General features: G+C 38.4%; 2 protein-coding genes across 2 annotated transcripts; one reads left to right on the forward strand and one right to left on the reverse strand.

Moving 5' to 3' along the window:
- Positions 1-1,358: 1,358 nt before the first annotated feature.
- Positions 1,359-9,908, forward strand: LOC135470032 (metalloendopeptidase OMA1, mitochondrial-like). Its single transcript, XM_064748731.1, has 8 exons — positions 1,359-1,919; positions 3,082-3,310; positions 3,592-3,765; positions 4,646-4,753; positions 5,914-6,042; positions 7,142-7,216; positions 7,873-8,019; positions 9,670-9,908. The coding sequence occupies exons 1-8, from the start codon at positions 1,519-1,521 to the stop codon at positions 9,838-9,840; spliced, it is 1,434 nt and encodes a 477-aa protein (XP_064604801.1). The 5' UTR covers positions 1,359-1,518; the 3' UTR covers positions 9,841-9,908.
- Positions 9,909-16,050: 6,142 nt separating this feature from the next.
- Positions 16,051-20,804, reverse strand: LOC135471682 (CXXC motif containing zinc binding protein-like). The gene is made up of 6 exons (XM_064750994.1): positions 20,681-20,804; positions 19,815-19,871; positions 19,074-19,155; positions 18,429-18,538; positions 16,775-16,840; positions 16,051-16,176 (listed from the first exon to the last, which is right to left on the reverse strand). Exons 1-6 carry the CDS (start codon positions 20,801-20,803, stop codon positions 16,096-16,098), a joined length of 519 nt encoding a protein of 172 aa, XP_064607064.1. The 5' UTR covers position 20,804; the 3' UTR covers positions 16,051-16,095.
- Positions 20,805-21,543: the final 739 nt, after the last annotated feature.

Raw genomic sequence — 21,543 nt, forward strand, 5'->3', positions numbered from 1 at the left:
CTTTTAACAGTTGAAGCAAAAAGTGTAGGTTACATGTACATTGGTCAGCATATGCGAAAGTCTGCAAATATTTTTAGAACTGTCTAATTGAAAGTTTCTGTGCATAGACTGTTTGTACATAATATATGGATAGGCTTGTAAAAAGTTGAAATATACAGATGTAACACCCCTGGTATTTGTTCCATTCTCATTTAGGTGACATCAGTTTTATTTTGTGTTTTACAGGCGAGTTGTCACTAAAATACCTACAAATATAATAAAAATAAAATTGAAAACCCATCTTATTTTGTTCAGTCTCAGTGTTTTTTTTTTATGATTTTCCTCTTTTTTTTTTTTTTCTTTTTTTTTTTCTCAAGGCTTTCTTATCACATTAATACGTTTTCAACAGCACAAATGGCTAGGGCACTTCACATTTCCTGCAAATTAGAGGATTTTTTTCGTTTTTATTTTTATACCCTCCGATGACACTGGAAAAAGTTCATTCTACTTGTCAAACAAAACTTTAAATTGGTGTGGCCTTACTGACTTTTTTTAAAGCCTGGTTTTGGTATATAAGTGACAAATTATGCATCAAACTGCATTTGAATTTTATTTATTTATTTCATTGGTGTTTTATGCTGTACTCAAGAATATTTCACTTTTACGCTGGTGAGCAGCAATATGGTGGGAGAAGACTCCAGTGAGGCAGCACTGTAAATGTTTTGGCACAGGAAGACACTGTTGTGCTATAATAATTGATATAACTGAAAAAGACATTAACTCTCTGCAAAAGAACAAACAAATGTGATGAGCCAAGTCTGCATTTCAGAAGTCTCGCGAGTTCATGCAAATATTGACGGGACAAACTAATGGGAGCTTTTAAGGTACTTGCTAGACTGAACATACATCTTGCCAGGTCTGAGCCGGTAGCAGCTCCCGTAAAATCACATATTTTAGCAGCAGTATGCGTGAGAGCCCCCACCCTGTCTCGCCCAAACCTGCGTGAACTGGTGAGACTCCTGAAATGCTGAATCGGCTTATAGAAAGGGATCGCTTGAAAACTTCAGGGCCCAGTTGTTCAAAAGAGTATTAGCTAAACGGGTATACTTTATCTTCAACGTTTTAGCCAAACCCTGCAGTATAACAGCATCAGTTTTAGTTCATACTTGATATAATGTTACAAATTTTTTTAAGGTCAAGTGCAAAATTAAAGACTTGGCTTAAAGTTAAAATCGGTATTAAGTCTTAAACCAGTTTTGAACAACTACGCCCACTGGTACTGTGTGCAAACAAGAGAAGACTACTCCGCTTTAAATATTCCCGCTTGGAAAGAATCGCCTCCCTTGGATTGCCTCATTTCCTCGTTGATCAGACTTGACGACGCAGTGATAACGAAACCGCGTGGACAGAGCTCACGAGTGAATGTCAAACAAATCTGGTCGACCAACGATGAAATCTGTCAAGAAACGTGTTTAGTGAGCAGTTAGTTTGTGTCTGGCAACTATCACAGGGGTGTCTTATCCGGTTTGTGGTAAAAACATGGCAACTGCTGTTTATTTTTCTGGACGATCGTGTTTGCAACGTTTTTTATCGCACAGAACTTGTAACACCAGCATTACTTGTGCAAGACTTGTAAGAAGAAAAAGTGCCTGTCAAACGACACAAACTGTTAGAATTTATCACCGTCCTTGCAACTTTGAAAACTATCGGCCCTACCTTCAAAGACGTTCGTATTCATCTCTTGTCTCGAAAACATGCCCAGTTTTTTGTCATCTTCGAAACCCCAGAGCACCTTGTGTTGGGGGATTGTGTATAGGCTTCCCTGGGGACAGAACGCAGAGGTTTCGTCCCTTCCGCACCACCCCACGGGCATACATTCCTCCCTTCATCTGGGTATTTCTGCAACCAGTTGCCAAGTTAACGGCTTTACTCACAGGCCGGTAAGATCATATAGGTTATGAATTGAGCTGATTTTATATTATCATGAGAAAAAGTTTTAACTTGACATTTAATACGCTTTAATATTGTCTTATCTTTAATTCGTCAATCAAATAAATACATAAAAAAAATAATAAATTCTTCAGGGACTTAATGCTAAAGGTCAGTGATTTACCCTGGTTTCGTCCATCTATAAAGTTGACTTATATATTAGTTTAAAAAATTTTGAGTATGGTGTGAAACAAAAAGTGAAAGAAATCGATAAATATATCTTGTCATGTGTCACCTGCCATCATGGTTACTGTACTGGTGGCTACAGTGAACAGTAGACTAAATGTAATTCACAGCGGGTGCTGGTTAATTCTCAAGAGGGAAGCCAATGGAAAGAAAGCAGTTCTCTTCGTCAAGCTCACTACATTTATGACATAAATATACATAAAATATAACTTTTTATGGGGCCAGTGGGCTTGGAGTGATTAATGAATGGGAACTGATGGCATCATTGACTCTCTACAGTGTCACTATAGCTCCATTAAGTCTAACCTATAGAGTACATATAACTGAATTCATATATTTCTGTTCAAGAATAGTTTAAAAAGTTTAATTTATTCTGTATTTTTCTTTAACTCTAGTTTTATCCTAATTAAAAAGCAGAAATGCAAGTTTTGCCTTAGTCTAGGTTGAAGTTAATTCTACATATGTGTTCACAATACTCATATGTGTTTACAATACACTTTTTGAACAGCCAAGTTGTTTCCAAAGCAAACATTTATGTGCAGTGGCCAAACTAGCCTAGCTGACCAAATGTATAGGCCCTACAGACATATAACACATCGATCATCGCCATTCAAGCTGAAGCCTCTGTAGTCTCTCGCTCATTCAGGTACATGTGTACTTATGAGATCTCCATGTACATTGACAAAAAATGCAAGAAATGATCAAATGTACTGAGATTAGTGTATGTATCCGTAGCTTTGACACGATACCTGTTTTCAGTAACTGTTTTTGCTCGTTTTTTTTAGTTCGTCCCAATTTGCTCGTTTGAAATTCATAGTAATATTAATAATATATGGTGTTCAATTGATTCATTGAATATTTTATTTACACTTGGCTAAGTACACCAACAGAATATTTGATTTCATAATGTCACTTTTGTTTCCCCAGATCTTTTCGGAAATGGCACAAAATGCTACCAGAACACAAGAAAATCTTAACGTGGGCTAATGTCAGAAAGCACTGGTACTGGCTGGTGTTTGCTGGTCTGGCGTGCTCGGGGTTGATATATGCCTACTACCTGAGTCATCTACAGGAAACACCAGTCACGCACAGAATCCGCTTCATTGTTGTCACCGATGAACAGTTCATCAAAATAGCACAGCACCAAGCAGAGACAGTGAGATTTCCATTTAGTTAAAGCATGTTACTAAATAAAGTATTTCAAATGCGTTGAATGACCGTTAATTTTGCCCATGATGAAACTGGAAAATCTGCCTGTTTCAGTGAGTTTTCTTAATCTTAGAATGGTGTTTTGAAGGTACGGTGACGCCTTAGTGGAAAAACCTAAGTTCCAGCATCAAAAGTAATATTGTATAACATTTGTTTGCCTCCAGAAATGCTTTTTTTTTTACCTGCATTTTAAATCATTTGCAATATTTTAGAAATCTTTGATAACAGTTTGTGCAGAAGTATGCTGATATATGCTTGCCAACCTCGCACCCATATTACAAAAGCGTTGTGGAGATCACCAGGCGATTGGTGTCCAGCAACCATGATTTCCCGCGGATCAAGGAGCGCACGTGGACCGTCAACATCGTGGATGATCCGGAGAGAAATGCATTTGTGTTACCTGTAAGTATAAAACCACACCCATAGCGCCTGTAAGTATAGAACTACGTCCATGTTTTCAAATCAGAATGCATTGTTGTTAGTTGTAAGTCTATAGGACCACATCCATGTGTTTAAATCAGAATGCATTGTTGTTACTTGTAAGTCTATAGGACCACATCCATATCCATGTGTTTAAATCAGAATGCATTGTTGTTACTTGTAAGTCTATAGGACCACATCCATATCCATGTGTTTAAATCAGAATGCATTGTTGTTACTTGTAAGTCTATAGGACCACATCCATGTTTTCAAATCAGAATGCATTGTTGTTAGTTGTAAGTCTATAGGACCACATCCATGTGTTTAAATCAGAATGCATTGTTGTTACTTGTAAGTCTATAGGACCACATCCATGTGTTTAAATCAGAATGCATTGTTGTTACTTGTAAGCCTATAGAACCACATCCATGTGTTTAAATCAGAATGCGTTTGTGTTACCTGTAAGTATGGAACCACATCCATTTGTTTAAATCAGAGTGTGTTTGTGTTACCTGTGAGCACTGAACCACACCCATATGTTTAAATTAGAATGCGTTTGTGTTACCTGTAAGTATAGGACCACACCCATGTGTTTAAATCTGAATATGTTTGTGTAACCTTAAGTACAGAACCACACTTGTGTATTTAAATCAGAGATCATGTATGAACAACACTCAAACATGCTTCCTTATTAGTGGGCACTTGCTGGTCAAATGAGCTAATGGTTACTATGAAAAAGGTCTGTGAGGTTTGCAGATTCAAACCCAGTCTCTAGTACTTTGTCTTGGCTTTATATCCAGAGGTGTGTCAGGTACAGACTCTTTGTAAACAATGTAAGCGCTGTAGATTTTTGCTCTGACAGACAGGTCACATTTTCGTGTTCACGGGCCTGATAAAGACGACAGATAATGAAGATCAGCTGGCCGCTGTGATCGGACATGAGCTGGCCCATGCTCTTCTCTCACACGCTGTAAGTCGTCATGTCCTTCTGTGACGTACGGGATGGTGTGCTTTGTTCTTGTGTAATGTATGTGTAGGAGCAACATTATCTCTAAAAAAACTACTTTAAACATTCTTTGTTATCACATACCTTATCACATTTTTCTTTCATGTGACTTCACAGTGCATTCAAAATTATTTTGACGTGCTTAGTGGCTGTTCAAAATTCTTCTATTTTAATTCCTCAACAATTTTCTCATATGAAAGAGCAACTTTCAGTTTCAGGGCTTCACAAAAAGTATGATTTTATCAGCTCACACAGAATAATACCTTCAGAATATGCTTGAATAAACACCTTGTAAACATGCAAAATGGTTGAAGAATTACAGTAGTAGTTTACAGTCTAAAATCTTAGCCAGATGTCTAATGTTGATGACTATTTAGCCATTCAGAGCAGAAAACAACTATGTATCTAGATTGAGTGCAGTGGTTTCTTGTGCAATTTGACATAATGATAGCAGCTCACTAAGTTTTGTAAATGATTTCGTATTCATTATCAGGTACTTGTTATGCCAGGTACACAGTGTGCCTGCCAGCCTGCCTGTCTGTGTGTCTTGTTGTCTCTGTGTACACTGTGTGTTTAAGTGTCTGCCAGTCTGTGTGTCTGCCAGTCTGTGTGCCAGCCTATCTGACTGTCTCTGTTTGTCTGTGTGTCTGCTTGTCTGTGTGCCTGCCTGTCTCTCTGTTTGTCTTCTTGTCTCTGTGTACACTGTGTGTTTATGTGTCTGTCAGCCTGTGTGTCTGCCTGTCTGTGTGCCAGCCTGTGTGTCTGTCTCTGTTTATCTATGTTTCTGCATGTCTTTCTGCCCGTCCGGCTGCCTCTGTCTCTTTGTTTACCAGCCTGTGTGTCTTTGTGTACCAGCCTGTCTGTTTCTGTTTGTCTATGTGTCTGCTTGTCTGTTTGTGTGCTTGTTTTTCTGTAAGCGTGTCTGTCTGCTTGTGTGTCTGCTTGTCTGCCTGTCTCTCTGTCTGCTTGTCTCTGTGTACGCTGTCTGTCCATCTGTCCGTGTCTCTCTGTGTACCAGCCTGTCTACATGTGTGTCTCTGTGTGTCTGTGTGCCAGCCTGTCTGTGTGCCACCATGTTCGTCTGTCTTTCTTTGTGTATAACTCTCCTGTGTTGATATTCCCAGGCTGAACAACTAAGCTTTGCCCAACTTGTGGACTGGATGATCATTGCTGTAATGGCTGCTATCTGGGCCGTCATGCCTACTGACGGAATTGCCGTAGTCACACAGTGGTTCTACAATAAAGTGGTGGATGTAGGTGGAAACAGTATATATAGGCCTTACCAAGACTTGTCCTGAATTAGAAAAGGTTTTAAGAGTTTCAGAGGTTTTTAAGAGAAATTTCCCTAGTCTACAGGTAGTTCATGTAACTTTGAACTTGACTTTAAGAGATAAGAAGTTTATCAGCATAGATCATTTGGAGTCTCCATTGCAAATTTTTGTCCAACTATTTATTTTCGAAATTGCATGTGCTGTTTTTTTATAAAATGTGTAATACTGATTTATGTAAGTTTTGTTTATGAATATGTAATCAGAGTGATAATGCTATTAATATGCTTCCAGACAAGTAGAATATGTCTGACTTTGGCTCACTGGTGTAATGGGTAGAGTTCCATTCAGTGCTGACAGCTAGATGAGGGAGAGAGTGAGAGAGTGAGTGCTTGGGGTTTAACGTCGTATTTAACAATTTTTCAGTCATATGCCAATGAAGGAATCCTTAGAGTGCATGTAATATGCCTCCTTGTAGCAGGATGGATTTCCTGCCGCTCTTTTATCCAGTGCTGCTTCTCTGAGACACCTTACCAAAGGCAAGTAAGCCGCCCTGCCCCAGCCATTATACTGATATGGGTCAACCAGTCGCTGAACGCCAAGTTACAACTCCCTCTTTTAAAGTCTTAGGTGTTACTCAACCCAGGATTGACCTTGGGTCTGCTGCTCCCGAAGCAGATGCTCTACCAACTGTGCTATCAGGGCTGGTGACAGCTAGATGAAGTCAGCTACTTAAATCCTAAGGAGTGGTTTTCCATGCATCTACTTTTGATTTCCTTCCTGTATAGACCAGGCCCCCGGATCACGAAGCGATCTTAGGCTTAAGTCAAAATTTCAATAACTAAACTTGTTATGTTCCCTTCTGTTATTTTAGTTTAAATTTGTTTTACCTTGACTTACCCAGAATTTACAGTGTCAAGCAATATTTTGGCCTTGTTATATGAGAAATAACACTTTGAAAGTGATTTGAAATTTTGACTTAAGTCTAAGAGTGCTTTGTGATCACTGGGCCTGTAGTTTGAAATGTTTGGCAGTATGTTGTACTGGACATCAATCATGAAATATTGTTGTTGTGTTTTTTCAGTTCACCCTTCATCTGCCTTACAGCAGGAAGCTAGAGTCAGAAGCTGATAAAGTAGGACTTCAGCTGTGTGCTAAGGTAAGAAAACTGTGCTGACAAGTTTGCTGAAATAGTTCAGCAGATTGCAGTGGAATCCACTCTTAGTCAAACAGTGGGAGGATTTCTGCCAGCCAAGGAACGTGTATGTAAAAAGACATCAAAATTGGTTTACCATAAAGAGATAACATGTTGATAGAGCACTTGGTGAGTTAGGTCTATGGGGTTATGTTTATGTAAAAACATAGCATGTATTGCAAGTATTGGTGTACCATGTTTTTCTGTGTGCTGTCCGGAACATACAGTTGTTGTCCGGAGCGTGACATGGTTGTTCATAATCCCTGTCCATTTCTTCATCCGATGCATGTGAGTTTAATGATATGCTTCACCTTGCAAATGTTGACTACACCAAAATTTCTCCATGAAAACATGTTGGAATTTACACTAACAGCAGGCAAAGTTGTAAGATGAACAGGCAGTGTACACCCTGGGTTCTGCCAGGTATCCATCCACTATAATGCTGGCCGCCGCCGTATAAGTGAAATATTCTTGAGTACGGCGTAAAACACCAATCAAATAAAAAAACAGTAGATGCCCTCGGAAGCGAATGACCATCAGTTGTTACAAAATTCTTGACTTATGCCCGTATCAAACTCTAAACACTGCATCATTTTGTTCGTGTTTTCTTGTCTTTCCAGGCGTGTTTTGACGTGCGAGAAAGCTCTGCCTTTTGGACCATCATGGACTGCCTGGCTCGTCTGGAGGGGGCCAAGACTCCGGAGTGGCTGTCCACACACCCCGCCAACGACACACGTGTTAAGCACCTCGACTTCATCATGCCCAAGGTACAGTGGGCGCATATGTGCGTCTCTTTTGTTAACTCCCTTGAGCAAAGTACAGGGGTAGCTTTATGTAGTACTGTGAGCATGAGTGTCCTATAACAGAGAAAGCAACGTTATGGGCGATATTTCAAAAAGTACAGCACATGTTGAGCTCAGGTTTGGTTTACAGGCATAAAAGTAGAAAAACAAGTTGGGATTTGCAATGAGCATACTTATTACCTTAAATAACTGGTTTCACGACTTAGGTTTTCGTGTATAGGAAGCAGTGTTAAAGGGAGTGTCACAAATAGAACAGCGTGTTTTTGTGTATACATGAAAAGCAAAATAACAAGAGGTTTATGGTCTATCCGTCACGCCCTTTGTGCATATTAATTACTGTTAATTACAACATTCCTGACTTTCACGTCTCATTTATGTATTTGCTTTAAAACAAATATGTTCAGTGTTGTTTTCAGGATTGCTGGGGTGTGGTCAGGTCAGGTCATCTCTTTCTCAGAAAACAAAGTGTCTAAGTTACAAAGTGTTTAGCCTTATGTTTTCCAGAAGTTAAAGGTGGAGTCAAACAGAAGTACCATCAAACCTTTTACTTGTATTAAAGACTTAAACCTTTTTTGCATGTTTGCAAGATGATTAATCAAGATTTATTCTGTGTACACGGATAAAATTATGCTTTTTGTGAAGCCCTGAGATTGGCCAATCCAACCCATGTAGTTTTGCCTCCAAAAGCCAATTTAAGATGCGTAAATTGCTCTTAAAGTTGGTCTTAAATATGCTTAAAGGTTGAGGAACTAGGGTTAGTTGTGTCTGTTTGCCGTGACCAGCCATCATTAGCTCACAGATGTGTACACATCCATAGGTTTACAAGTAGCAGAAGTTCTCTGCAAAACTGCCGTGCAACAAAATGAATTCAATATTATGTGCTTTCAGCGTCGAAACACTCAATATCTTGGGAATTAACCTAACAGTAATTTTGGCTTCCAAAATGAGAGAGCAATGATTTTTTTTTTGCATTCAGTAGGGACAGTAAATACAAGTGGCAGAGCCTTGTGATTTGAAAGCAACATGTAAAATAGAGTGTTTTTGTAAAAAAAAATGGGTTTAAAGTGTAACAAAAAGTCTATTTAAAAATTTGAGTAGGGTAGCAGTAGTAAGAATTTTGACTTCATTGAGCGCTGGTATTGTAGGTGTTGTTCAGTCTTCGATGGAATGCTGTATACAGTGCCTGGTGACTTCAGCATGGCATTGCAGTGAGGTAGCGCCATAAATATGTCATCATTACAAAGAAACATCATGTGGAAGCGCGTGGCCTTGGGTAGTAAAAGGAAAGTTTTGGTTTCATGAGATCCTCCAAGGTTTGCATTAGAGGCATTCACACCCTGCAAATTTGTTATAATTGATAAAAGCAAACCACAGAACTTTAATGTTTATTATATTATTACCCATCTTTTGAAGCACAAAGGCTTTGAAACTTGAGTAGCTTTTGAAGATCTCTACTGCTTTTTTTTTCCATCTTATTGGCTATGATAATCTAGGCCTACCTATGGCAAGGGAATACATGTTGTTTTCCACACCTGTTTGGACAAAGTGTACAGGTCCACTTTATCAGTGTATCACAGTTATTCATTTCTACCTGTAAAGTGATTATGTTTTCAGATGATAGAGCAGAGGGCTGCATGCTCCTGTCCACAACTCCCAGCCCTTGACCCACGGGACAGAGTTTTACCAGTAAAGAAAAAGACAGACTCGGTTGTGAGGGCATTGCAGACAGGAGTGAACCTACAGCAGGTGCATGTGGTTAAGCCCAGGACCCCTCAGTCAGCTTAACATGTGTCGGACAGCTATGTAGACCGTCAATATTCCCCGCTCTAATAATCTGTGGATGGCAGATGACAGATACATGCCCTTCAGACAGACTGCTAGCCTAAAATGTGAGACAGTGTCCATGCAGCACTTGTTAACACCAGTTAGTTTGTGCAAATGTTCACATTTCAGTTTTATTTGATTTATGTGATTGATGTTCCGCAGGTTGCTGGCAGACCTTCCCACGTACGGCCAGAGCATTTCATTTTTATATTGTCTGTACAATGTACAAGTCATACTCTGAGTGTCACCATTGGCATCCAGTCACAGAAGGCAATGTTAAAGTAAATGTTAGGGTGGTATTTTAAAATGTACTGCTTGTATTGAGCTCAGGTTTTGCACACATATAGAGCACAATAACACGAGGGGAATGTTCCATCATTAGTACGCTGTGTGCATATTAATTACCGTAAAATTACAAATTTCATTACTGTATGTATTGAGCTGAAGTTTTGCATGCTTGTGTCTCCTGCAGGCAAGTTTTTTTGGTAGCCTTGCCAACAAACCTAAGTTTCCTATGTCTGCCATATTACAAGTGACGAATGCTGAGTGTCGTAGATTTGAACTGGTAGCTGGCTAACAGTATGTCCTCAGATAGCCCAGAAAGCTCCCAGCCATGGAGACTATCTAGAATATACTGACGTCTTCACATGACTATTCTGGACAGCACACTGCAAGTGTGACTTTAGGTTACTTCAAAAAGTGTGACATTAGGTAACTGCAAAAAGTATGACATTAGATAATTGCAAAAAGTGTTCTTTTTAGCTAACATCAAAAAGTGTGACATTAGGTTACTGCAAAAAGTGTGACATCAGATGACTGCAAAAAGTGTGACAGGTTACTGCAAAAAAAAGTGACATCAGGTTACTGCAAAAAAAGTGACATTAGGTTACTGCAGAAGTGTGAAATGAGATTATTACAAAAGGTGTGACATCAGATGACTGCAAAAAGTATGACATAGGTTACTGCAAAAAGTGTGACATTTGGTTAGTACAAAAATATGGCATTATGTTACTACCAAAAGTGACATTAGGTTTCTGCAAACATGTTACATTAGGTTACTGCCAAAAATTTAACATTAGATTACGGCAAAAATGGAAAAAGTGTAGAAAATGTAATATATGGAGCATAACCATGACCTCTGAGGTGCATAGATCTACTCGTGCGTGGCAGGCCTTATACGTTTGATTTATTGAGTGCTTGATTTAAAATTTAAAGTGCACTTTGTCTTTTCCTTAGAACTGGAGTGGTGGGTGGAAACGGTACAGATGCTTTGGGATGACGTGTACATGTACCAAGCATAAAAAGCACTGTATTAAAGCTAACATTTCACCCAAAAGGTGAATATTTACAGGAATACAGATGTTGTGAAGTATTGCTTTTGCTGAGGCTGCTTATGTTTATTCAGGAGGATATCATTCTGCACTCTGTATAAACCATGAAAACACCTTTCTGATCATCAGAATTCTCAGAATCCTGAAAATCAGTGGCTTAGTTGTGGACAAAATTCGAAATACAGTACTCTCATGGCCGCCCATAATCTGCATCTGAGCCTTATATTTGCAAAAACATTACATATTAAAGTGATTCAGACCATGGTAGTAATAAGATACAAGATTAAATACATATAAATATACATATAGATTTATTTTATGTTTATGTTTTATGTTTCGTGCTATTACACGATTTGTTTGTTTTTTTCATTAATAACTCTAACATGCTCGAGACTTAATTTGACTCCAATATTATACTTAATTTGATATCCTGCAGACAACATTTTAAACTGGCTGGAGTGAAAAGCCCAAGAGTTGCCGAAGGATTTGTCAGGTTGCTGATCATTAACATATCATTATCATACTCGGGGCATCCGTGGCCATGGGGGTTAGCCCGCCAGCATTCTGCAATGAACCAGGAGCCTCCCACCAATGCTGTCGCAGTGAGTTAAAGTCCAGCTCATGCTGGCTTCCTCTCCTGCCGTATATGGGAAGGTCTGCCAGCAACCTGTCGATGATCGTGGGTTTCCCCCTGGCTCTGCCTGGTTTCCTTCCACTATAATGCTGGCCGCCATCGTATAAGTGAAATATTCTTGTGTACAGCGTAAAACACCAATCAAACAAATAAATTATTATACTGCGTGTAAAACTACCTCACTATGAATGGTCTTAATATTACCTTGTACCCAGCAAGTCCTAGTTGTGTATCGTTTTCTACCAAAATCTAGGATGTACATGTACAGCCATTTTGAAGGCAGCAGTTTAGAAGGAGAATCCTCCCCACCCATCCTTCCATTTTTGGAAACCTGGCCCAGAAAAGTGATGTTAAATGTCTCATCGTAGCTTATCCGGACTGAGGTCGATAGAGATCACCAAATAGACTGGGTCTTTTGGCGAAGGTGAAATCATGGTTAGTCCATTACTAAGTTACCAATTTTCCCAGACTCTGGGAGTTATATTGATTTTAGAAAGGTGCTTTGAGAGGTGTTTGAAAGGTAGGATGATATCCTTCTTGGAAAATGTTAATAATAATTTTAATCACCAGAAGTGATCTCTCATGAGATTTATTGTTCTCCAGAAATGCACTTTTGTGGTCGAATTATTGGGTCATTTAGAGTATATACAAATTTAACGATCAACGATCATTCACATACCGGTATTAACTTTCCATTTACAATGCGTGTGCTTGTTAAGAGTGAGACGATGTAAGATTAGCAGAGATTTACATGTGCTACAATTCTTTGATTTTTTCACGTTTACAAAATCTTTCTTCAAGCATGGGTATTATGCATTGCAGATAGATAAAATTGTACTTTTCATGAAGCCCTGAAATCTGTTTAGTTAATCAATGTAATTCTTTCTTCAGAATCAAATTAAAAGGTGAAAAATCACAGTGAAAGTTGATCTTTCATATGCAAAATATGTGGAGGAATTATAGTACCATAAAGATGATCTATTTTGAAACATGTCCCCAAATTTTCTTATCCCATGTTGTGGATAGTTTTTGCTGATTATACATGCTTTATGACTGTGATAAACACATAAAAATAATGTACTGTTTACTATCTGATTATCAGAGGTATGAACATTTTTTTATTGTAATAAACTTTGTGCATACATTCAGACTGTACTGTTGTTTGTGAAATACTGATGCCCGCTAATCCCTCTGAAATTTAGGGAAAGAATTCCTGTCAAAACTCTAGTTTGTAATATGTATGGGGTTTCTTGTACTTGACAAGTTTTCAGTCATTGCACGAGGAGGAGTTATTAGGTGTGTGTAGATGGATCATTAAGTGCTGCCACCACTGATGTATCATGCTAAAAACACCAGACATGGCATCACACCTAGTCACATTATACTGACACACCACCCAGTCACATTATACTGACACCCCACCCAGTCACATTATACTGACACACCACCCAGTCACATTATACTGACACACCACCCAATCACATTATACTGACACACCACTCAGTCACATTATACTGACACCCCACCCAGTCACATTATACTGACACACCACTCAGTCACACTATACTGACACCCCACCCAGTCACACTGTACTGACACCAAACCCTGTCACATTATACTGACACATCACCCAGTCACATTATACTGACACACCACCCAGTCACATTATACTGACACCCCACCCAGTCACATTATACTGACACATCACCCAGTCACATTATACTGACACCCCACCCAGTCACATTATACTGACACATCACCCAGTCACATTATACTGAAACATCACCCAGTCACATTATACTGACACACAACCCTGTCACATTATACTGACACATCACCCAGTCACACTGTACTGACACCCCACCCAGTCACATTATACTGACACACCACTCAGTCACACTATACTGACACCCCCACCCAGTCACACTGTACTGACACCAAACCCTGTCACATTATACTGACACATCACCCAGTCACATTATACTGACACACCACCCAGTCACATTATACTGACACCCCACCCAGTCACATTATACTGACACATCACCCAGTCACATTATACTGACACCCCACCCAGTCACATTATACTGACACATCACCCAGTCACATTATACTGAAACATCACCCAGTCACATTATACTGACACCCCACCCAGTCAACCAGTCTTGTTCTCTTGCTTTAACCACTCAGTGCTAAGCACCAAGCAAGGCAGCAGAAAATACCATTTATAAAGTCTTTGGTAAAATCTGACCTGGGTTTTATCCCGGGGATCTCAAAGTTTTGAGGCTCTAACCATTAGGCCAGCGAAGCAGTCTCACTAGTTTGTAATGATTCACAAACAGAGTAAACAGGTTTGTTATTTACTTATTTATCTGATATGTGTTTTATGCCTTACTCAAGAATATTTCACTTATACAACGATGGCCAGCATTATGGTTAGAGGTAAGCGCCATGACGCCTTGCCGTCGCTAAGAGTTCAAATCTGACTCATGGTGGCTTCCTCTCCAGTCATACATGATAAAGTCTGCCAGTAATGAGCAAACAGTCGTGAGTTTCCAGAGGCCAGTTTCCTCCCATCATACTGCTGACCACCATTGTATATGTGATGTATCTTCAGTACGGCGTAAAACACCAAAGACATAAATAAATTGTTAAGACCTCAAGGAAGACCCCCAAAACTTGTACAGACATTCAAGTTTGTCAGCGGGAGGCGGCTGAAGATGGCATTATTTCGTTTCTTTAATGTTTATCCATTTATCTGAATTTTGTTTAACACCATGCTAAAAAAAATTTCACTTATGCAACCTTATTCAGGAGTGTTAGTCTGGAAAAAGAAGATTCCCGAGTAAAACACCATCCTTTGGTGAGTTACTGACAAATTTTCCCACTTGTGCACACTATGTTGGTGGAAGACAAGCTTTTTCCAACAAATGTTAGACCACGCAAGGTGATCCATGAACATCTTTGATGAAGGTCAAACACCTCAACTTCAACATGCCAGATTTACAGGGCAGTAATGGCTGTACTTCCATGTCCATTTCTCCTGACATGCATTTTCTCAAAATATGTTTCAGTTATTTGACTGTTTTGCGACATTGTTGTGCAATACCCTATTTAAAAAACTTTTCACATGGCTGCCATCATTTTTATCAAAACCCAAAAGAAACCAGAGTATCAAGAATAAACAACCAAACAAGTTTTTGATGAACTTACCCAGGTGTGACGTACTGACTTGCATGTCAAATCAGTGGAGAACAAAGTGGTTTTCAGTTAATTCCATGCCTAAATTTCGAACTAATTGGACAACCACAGGACAATAAGAAGCTTCTTTCTTGCTTATTTCTTTCTAAAGGTGTAACCCAATTGTTTTGTGATGGTGCCATTTTGTAACAGCTCAATCCATTGTCAGCACTGCGTGTGTTTCTAGAGCTGCCTCACTGAAAGGCCATGCTGAAAACACCCAGTCAAAGCATATTTACTCATCTACCAGACCGTCCATTGTTTCAACTCTCACGTTTTGCTGAAGTGTGCAGAGAACCCACATGTATTGCTTCTTTGCCCCACTGCAGATGGTTGTGTGTTTCCCCCAGGCTCTGCCTGGTTTCCTCTCACCATATTGCTTGCTGTCGTGGTATAAGTGAAATATTCTACAGTGTGGTGCAAAACCCAAGACTTAAATCAAATAAATACATAATTCCTGGAATGTGCCACGGCTGTAACTGTTTAAGCCAGTCAAAGTTTCAGTATTTATTGTGTACTGATTATGGGCACCTTCACAAGAAAATAAGCTGATAAGGTTTCAATGTGTCGTAAGATTGCTATATTCAGTTCTATGTAGTTTGACAAACTGCTTCTTTGGTGTGACGCCAACACGAGTGTCTATATTCAAAACATCACAGCTAGCGCATGGGTTTTACAATTACAATTTGGTTGATAAATGTTCTAACAGAACTGTCTTTAAATTCCCAGTAACTTACTAGTAACAATCTTTTCCTTTTTTTTATTTATGGTTAATGTTCAAGCAGAGATAGTAAGTTTACATATTTGTCACATGTATGCATAAGGATTCAGATCTGTTTCATATAGTTTTAAATGATGCATACACGAACTGATGTTTTGGTTCCTAAGAATTATAACATGACAACATTTAAAAATGACGACACAACTTAGAGTTGACGTTATACATGAATTGTAAGTCATAATTTAGCTGAGTCATTTGATATGAGCAAATTATATAATTTGTCAAAAGTCTCACTTCGACTTCACGAATTTGTGTTGAAATTCGTACACACCTACAGACACCTTGGACCGTTCATCATAATCACACCAGTCCTGGGAACAAAACATGACAAAAAACACATTTCATGTAACAGTACAGGGTTAAAACATTTTACAGACTTCATATTTCCAGGCTTTTTCAAAGCTTTTCCAGGCTAAAATTTCACATTTTCCAGGCTACTTGAAATATAAGTTCTACATTTATACAGACTTGAAGCAATATACGAAATGATCATTATTAGTTAAACTTCCAGTCCTTCAGAAATACACAGCAGCCCATTATAAGCAATTTCAATGCTTAAAAAGTTTGATCAAGAGAATATACAATGTAAAAAAACAGTAACTCAGGTTCTTCATCTGACTCAATTTTAAGGTTTTTCCAAGCCCAACAATAAAAAACCCTTACTTTTCCAGGCTTTTCAAGGTTCTCAAAGTCCCTTTCCAACCCTGAGTACTCTACCATCACATTGGCCCAGTGCAAAATATTTTATACACGAGGTCAGCACTACCTTACATTCCAATGATGCAGTAATTTGAGTACATATACACCAATAAATGTGATGTGCTACAGGGCAGCCAACCAGAGTACACAGCTCTGAACCACTCTGTTAAAGGCAGGAAGGAGTTTTACAAGTTCCCTATCAGTCCTCACCCCATCAGATAAAGTAATCTCATTAAACTGTACACCAGAGTCCGTTCCCTCTGCCACAAAGCCTGTCTGCAAAAACAAAATTCAATTAAAGCCATTACTCTAATTCCTCAACATTTTCGCATATCAAAGAGCAACTTTTAGTGCAATTTATGAACGTTTATAATCTGATTTTGGACAAAACTACATTGGTTGGATTAGCCAATTACAAAAAGTATAATTTTATCAGTCCACACAGAATAATGCCTTCAGAATTTGCTTGAATTAACACTTTGCAAACATGCGAAAAGTTTGAAGATCTACAAATCTTGATGTTTTTAGATGATTGTAATGTATCTGAAATACAAGAGGAGACTATTTCACAAAATTGTGGTAAAGTCATCTAAAATGTCAAAAAATGATTCACAAAATAAAAATGCGACAAGACTCCTCACAACTAACAACTTTATTTTCTGAGGGAGAAGAATCAGTTACCAAATCAATCTGCCTCAAGTGCATACATTCACACAATAAGTTGTTCACATGTATACACACATTCACACAATAAGTTGTTCACATGTATACACACATTCACACAATAAGTTGTTCACATACATACACACATTCACACAATAAGTTGTTCACATGTATACACACATTCACACAATAAGTTGTTCACATGTATACACACATTCACACAATAAGTTGTTCACATGTATACACACATTCACACAAGTTGTTCACATGTATACACGCATTCACACAATAAGTTGTTCACATGTATACACGCATTCACACAATAAGTTGTTCACATATATACACACATTCACACAATAAGTTGTTCACATGTATACACACATTCACACAATAAGTTGTTCACATGTATACACACATTCACACAATAAGTTGTTCACATGTATACACACATTCACACAATAAGTTGTTCACATGTATACACACATTCACACAATAAGTTGTTCACATGTATACACACATTCACACAATAAGTTGTTCACATATATACACACATTCACACAATAAGTTGTTCACATATATACACACATTCACACAATAAGTTGTTCACATGTATACACAGCATATACAAAATATAGATGAACCTACATGTAATATAAAATAATCACAAACTATATACAATGTAGGGCATCACAGCTAATTTCAAACTTAATAAACAGAGGCATATTTTGACATGATAAAAAATTTCCATTATTTTTTAAAAGAGGAAGATGTAACTTCCTCGCTTGGCATTCAGCATGAAGGGGATAGTGCAACAACTGGTTGACCCATATCAGTATAATGGCTTGGGCGGGGCGGCTTACTTGGCTTCGGTAAGGCGTCTCAGTAAAGCAGCACTAGATAAAAGAGTAGTGGAAAACCAGCTTGCAACAAGGAGGCTCATCACATGGACTCTCAGGATTCCTTTGTTGTCATATGACTGAAAATTGTTAAGTGCGACGTTAAACCCCAAGCACTCACTCCATTATTCTATTTTTAAACATTGCAGTTAAAAAAATGCCAGGCTATAATGTAACACATAATTTCAAATGTTACTTGCCTAAAAAGAAGAGATGTCAAAATTCACCTTATATGCAGATATTAACTGTAACTGTTAAAAAAAAACATCCTATCATGCTGTACTTAAGAGAAAGAAGTAACTCACTCTTGGTGAGAAATCTGTTGGCTCCACTCCTCTACAGTCAAACACAACAATGGTTTTGAATTTGCCTACATCATCTGCATCGTAAGATTTCAGTGAGTCTTTTATTATGTCTGAAATACAAGATACTTTGCCATCATGTTTTCTGTCACATCATTTTTATGTCTATATATTTATAATAATACATTATTTTCTATTTGTTTAAGGTCTCCCACCAATGCAGTCGCTGTGAGTTCAAGTCCAGTTCATGCTGACTTCCTCTCCTGCTGTATGTGGGAAGGTCTGTCAGCAACCTGCAAATGGTCCAGGGATTCCTCCCACTATAATGCTGGCAGCCGTTGTATTAGTGAAATAATCTTGTGTATGGTGTAAAACACCAAGCAAATAAACAATTAAATTAATTTATTTATTTCTTTAGCCCCGGGAAGAATAAGAACAGGGTTGGTCTCACATTTCCATTTAGCTCAGTGATAAAGTCATTTCCGAATACTGACAGAAAATATGCACAAAATAGGGAAGGAATAGAAAAAGATATACAATTTTTCTCATTTTTTTGGCATGACTTTCGTCATTTCTCTTAAAACCGTAATATTTGTTTTGGACATCCTCTTGACGTCTCTGTTGAGACTTAGTCATGCAGCTGGTTACCTATGGTGTTCTCTCTGCCGCACAGGTGACATTTGATCACCAGACTGGCTGATCCTCTTCCACCTTTCACTGGATGAGACTCCTGAAAAATATGTGTCAGGAAGTAAAAATAGCACAAATGGCTAAGGGAAATTGTCAAATCTGACAATTTGAAAGTTGCCAGGACCTCTCAAGCATGGAAATAAGCCACAGGACAAGGACAGGAGCCAACCATTTGGTACAGGACAAAACTTGCATGTAAGTAACATTATAACTTTCTTAATACTCTTAGAATGTCTGGACGATTTGCCATTCTGTGCTGCAGCGACTTCAAAATTATTTCCAGGCTTGGCATAGCTTCATATGCCAACTTGCTGTTCTATGTTACTTAACAATAACATGGGAAAAAAATGAACATGGTGATCAGATCTGAATAAATCCCTTCCTTCAAGGTGTACATGCTAAAAACCATCTTGTAATATTCTGAGCAAGTTATTCAGGACACCATTCAAAAGAACAAACAAACAAATCATCAAATACTGTAGCATTTAAGGAGAACAAGAGAGTCAGGATCTTCTCTAGTTAATCAACTCTTTAAACTTCTACTAACCTCTACTAACAATGTTATAAACACTTCCACCCTAGAACAACATCATTTGCTTGCCGCTATAGAAGCCTTTAATTTGGGAAAGTCCTGATAACTAATATTTAAACATCATTTACACATTTGTATGTTAAATCTGCAGTAATAAATTAAACTACCTCAAGACACATATATTGAAAAGATGTTGTTTCTTCTCCACAATTGGCACACTTCAACTACAACAAACAAGAAACATTTAATGAATGTAACTATGACACATGAGTTGCTGATTACACTAATGGTTATAAACTTAATAGTGTTTAATTGTACATGACTTAATTTAAGGATAGAACTTCAGGTGATAACAAGAGGTTAAGTTCACATTTTGTTTCTGACTGTTAAGAATTGATTATCCATCCACACAGGTTATTTTATTTAGTCAATCACATTCTAAAGCATGGTACAAAAAAGATTCTTTTTTTTTTTTTTTGATTGGTGTTTTACGCCATACTCAAGAATATCTCACTTAATCTCAGCATTATGTTGGGAGGAAACTGGGCAGAGCCCAGGGGAAATCCATGACCATCTGCAGGTTGCTGGTAGACCTTCCCATGCACGTCCGGAGAGGAAGCCAGCATGAGCTGGACTTGAACTCACAGCGATCGCATTGGTGCGATACAAAAAAGATGTTTTCCAATAGCTATTGTACAACTTGTACTAAACAGCTGCAAAATGAAGGACCAAAACATAAGCCATCAAATATGACACCTTGCTGAGTTGCAGAATAGCACTAATAATAATAAATATGTATATATATATATATAATTTGTCACCTCTAAGTTTTTATGATCTCTGAGAATGTTAATTATTTTTCTGCTACACAGTTCATCTTTATCGATTATGGTGACGAGTCTGTAAAGTCATCCAGGCCCTTTGCTATGGAAGTGTCTACATCTAAATGCTTCAGCCAAATAGGCTATTGACATCTCCACGGCTACAGTGTGTTTACATGCGTGTTGTTGTTGTAAAAGTTTCGTTTTGATACCTTGACATACCACCGGAAGTCATCGCCTTCTGGCCTAAACTTCGTCAAGTTTTCCAGGTTAACGTTTATCTGCAAGCCTATTTTCTGGAACGAAAATGTAAAGAAGTGTTTCAACCATAGCATGTCCATCAGTGCATCAAACGTTTGTTTATCGCACTTTGGCAAGACGTTGACACTTACCACCATGTTGTTCGAGTCCAGAGTTATCAGCCCTTGGGTGAAGTTACGTCCCCTGCTCCCATGGTTTTACCTCGTAAAACTTCGAAAGCTTATTGATGATATTTTTGTTCTATTCCGTACTGCTATCCTAAAATACATCTGCGTTAAATATCCTGTCTATAAACCTTGAGTCTTCAGAACATAGTTAATTGGCGTTTGGAGTGAGTTATTGGACCACAAGCTTTTGGCCAATGAAGTCGCACGTTCATATCCAGGCCCATGTGGTCAAACTGCCGCTTCGCTTGGCGATGTTTGTCTCACAAGCCTATAGCCGCCGATGTTTGTAAGAAACACCTTTTTTCCGGTACCAATAGTAATGTATTCCAATTTATTACAGAAAGGCTGGCTGATTCCAAATATTTTGTTTTTTTTTTTTTTTTATTTGATTGGTGTTTAACGCCGTGCTCATGCAAGAATATTTCATTTATACGAGAGCGGTCAACATTATGGTGGGAGGAAACCGGGCAGAGCCCGGGGAAACCCACGACCATCGGCAGGTTGATGACAGACCTTTTGCTATTTTACGAGAATGCCAAGTTATATTTTCACAAAACACACGCACGCCCATGTACCAAATCCCCCATTTATTTCAATGTTACAATTCTGGTGGATAGAATTAGATTTTGCCATTTGTGTCCATTTTT

Source organism: Liolophura sinensis, chromosome 7 (assembly GCF_032854445.1).
Source record: "Liolophura sinensis isolate JHLJ2023 chromosome 7, CUHK_Ljap_v2, whole genome shotgun sequence".
NCBI lineage: Eukaryota > Metazoa > Mollusca > Polyplacophora > Chitonida > Chitonidae > Liolophura > Liolophura sinensis.

Bases quoted from the DNA above. Each gene is read 5' to 3' on its own strand.
- LOC135470032 (XM_064748731.1), top strand. From the start codon at position 1,519: ATGGCAACTGCTGTTTATTTTTCTGGACGATCGTGTTTGCAACGTTTT. The intron at 3,766-4,645 runs GTAAGTATAAAA...TTGCTCTGACAG, and splicing joins GAAATGCATTTGTGTTACCT to ACAGGTCACATTTTCGTGTT. The intron at 6,043-7,141 runs GTAGGTGGAAAC...GTGTTTTTTCAG, and splicing joins TCTACAATAAAGTGGTGGAT to TTCACCCTTCATCTGCCTTA.
- LOC135471682 (XM_064750994.1), bottom strand. From the start codon at position 20,803: ATGCTATGGTTGAAACACTTCTTTACATTTTCGTTCCAGAAAATAGGC. The intron at 19,156-19,814 runs GTAGTTTAATTT...CATATTTTTCAG, and splicing joins TTCAATATATGTGTCTTGAG to GAGTCTCATCCAGTGAAAGG. The intron at 16,177-16,774 runs GTGAGGACTGAT...TTTTGTTCCCAG, and splicing joins AGATTACTTTATCTGATGGG to GACTGGTGTGATTATGATGA.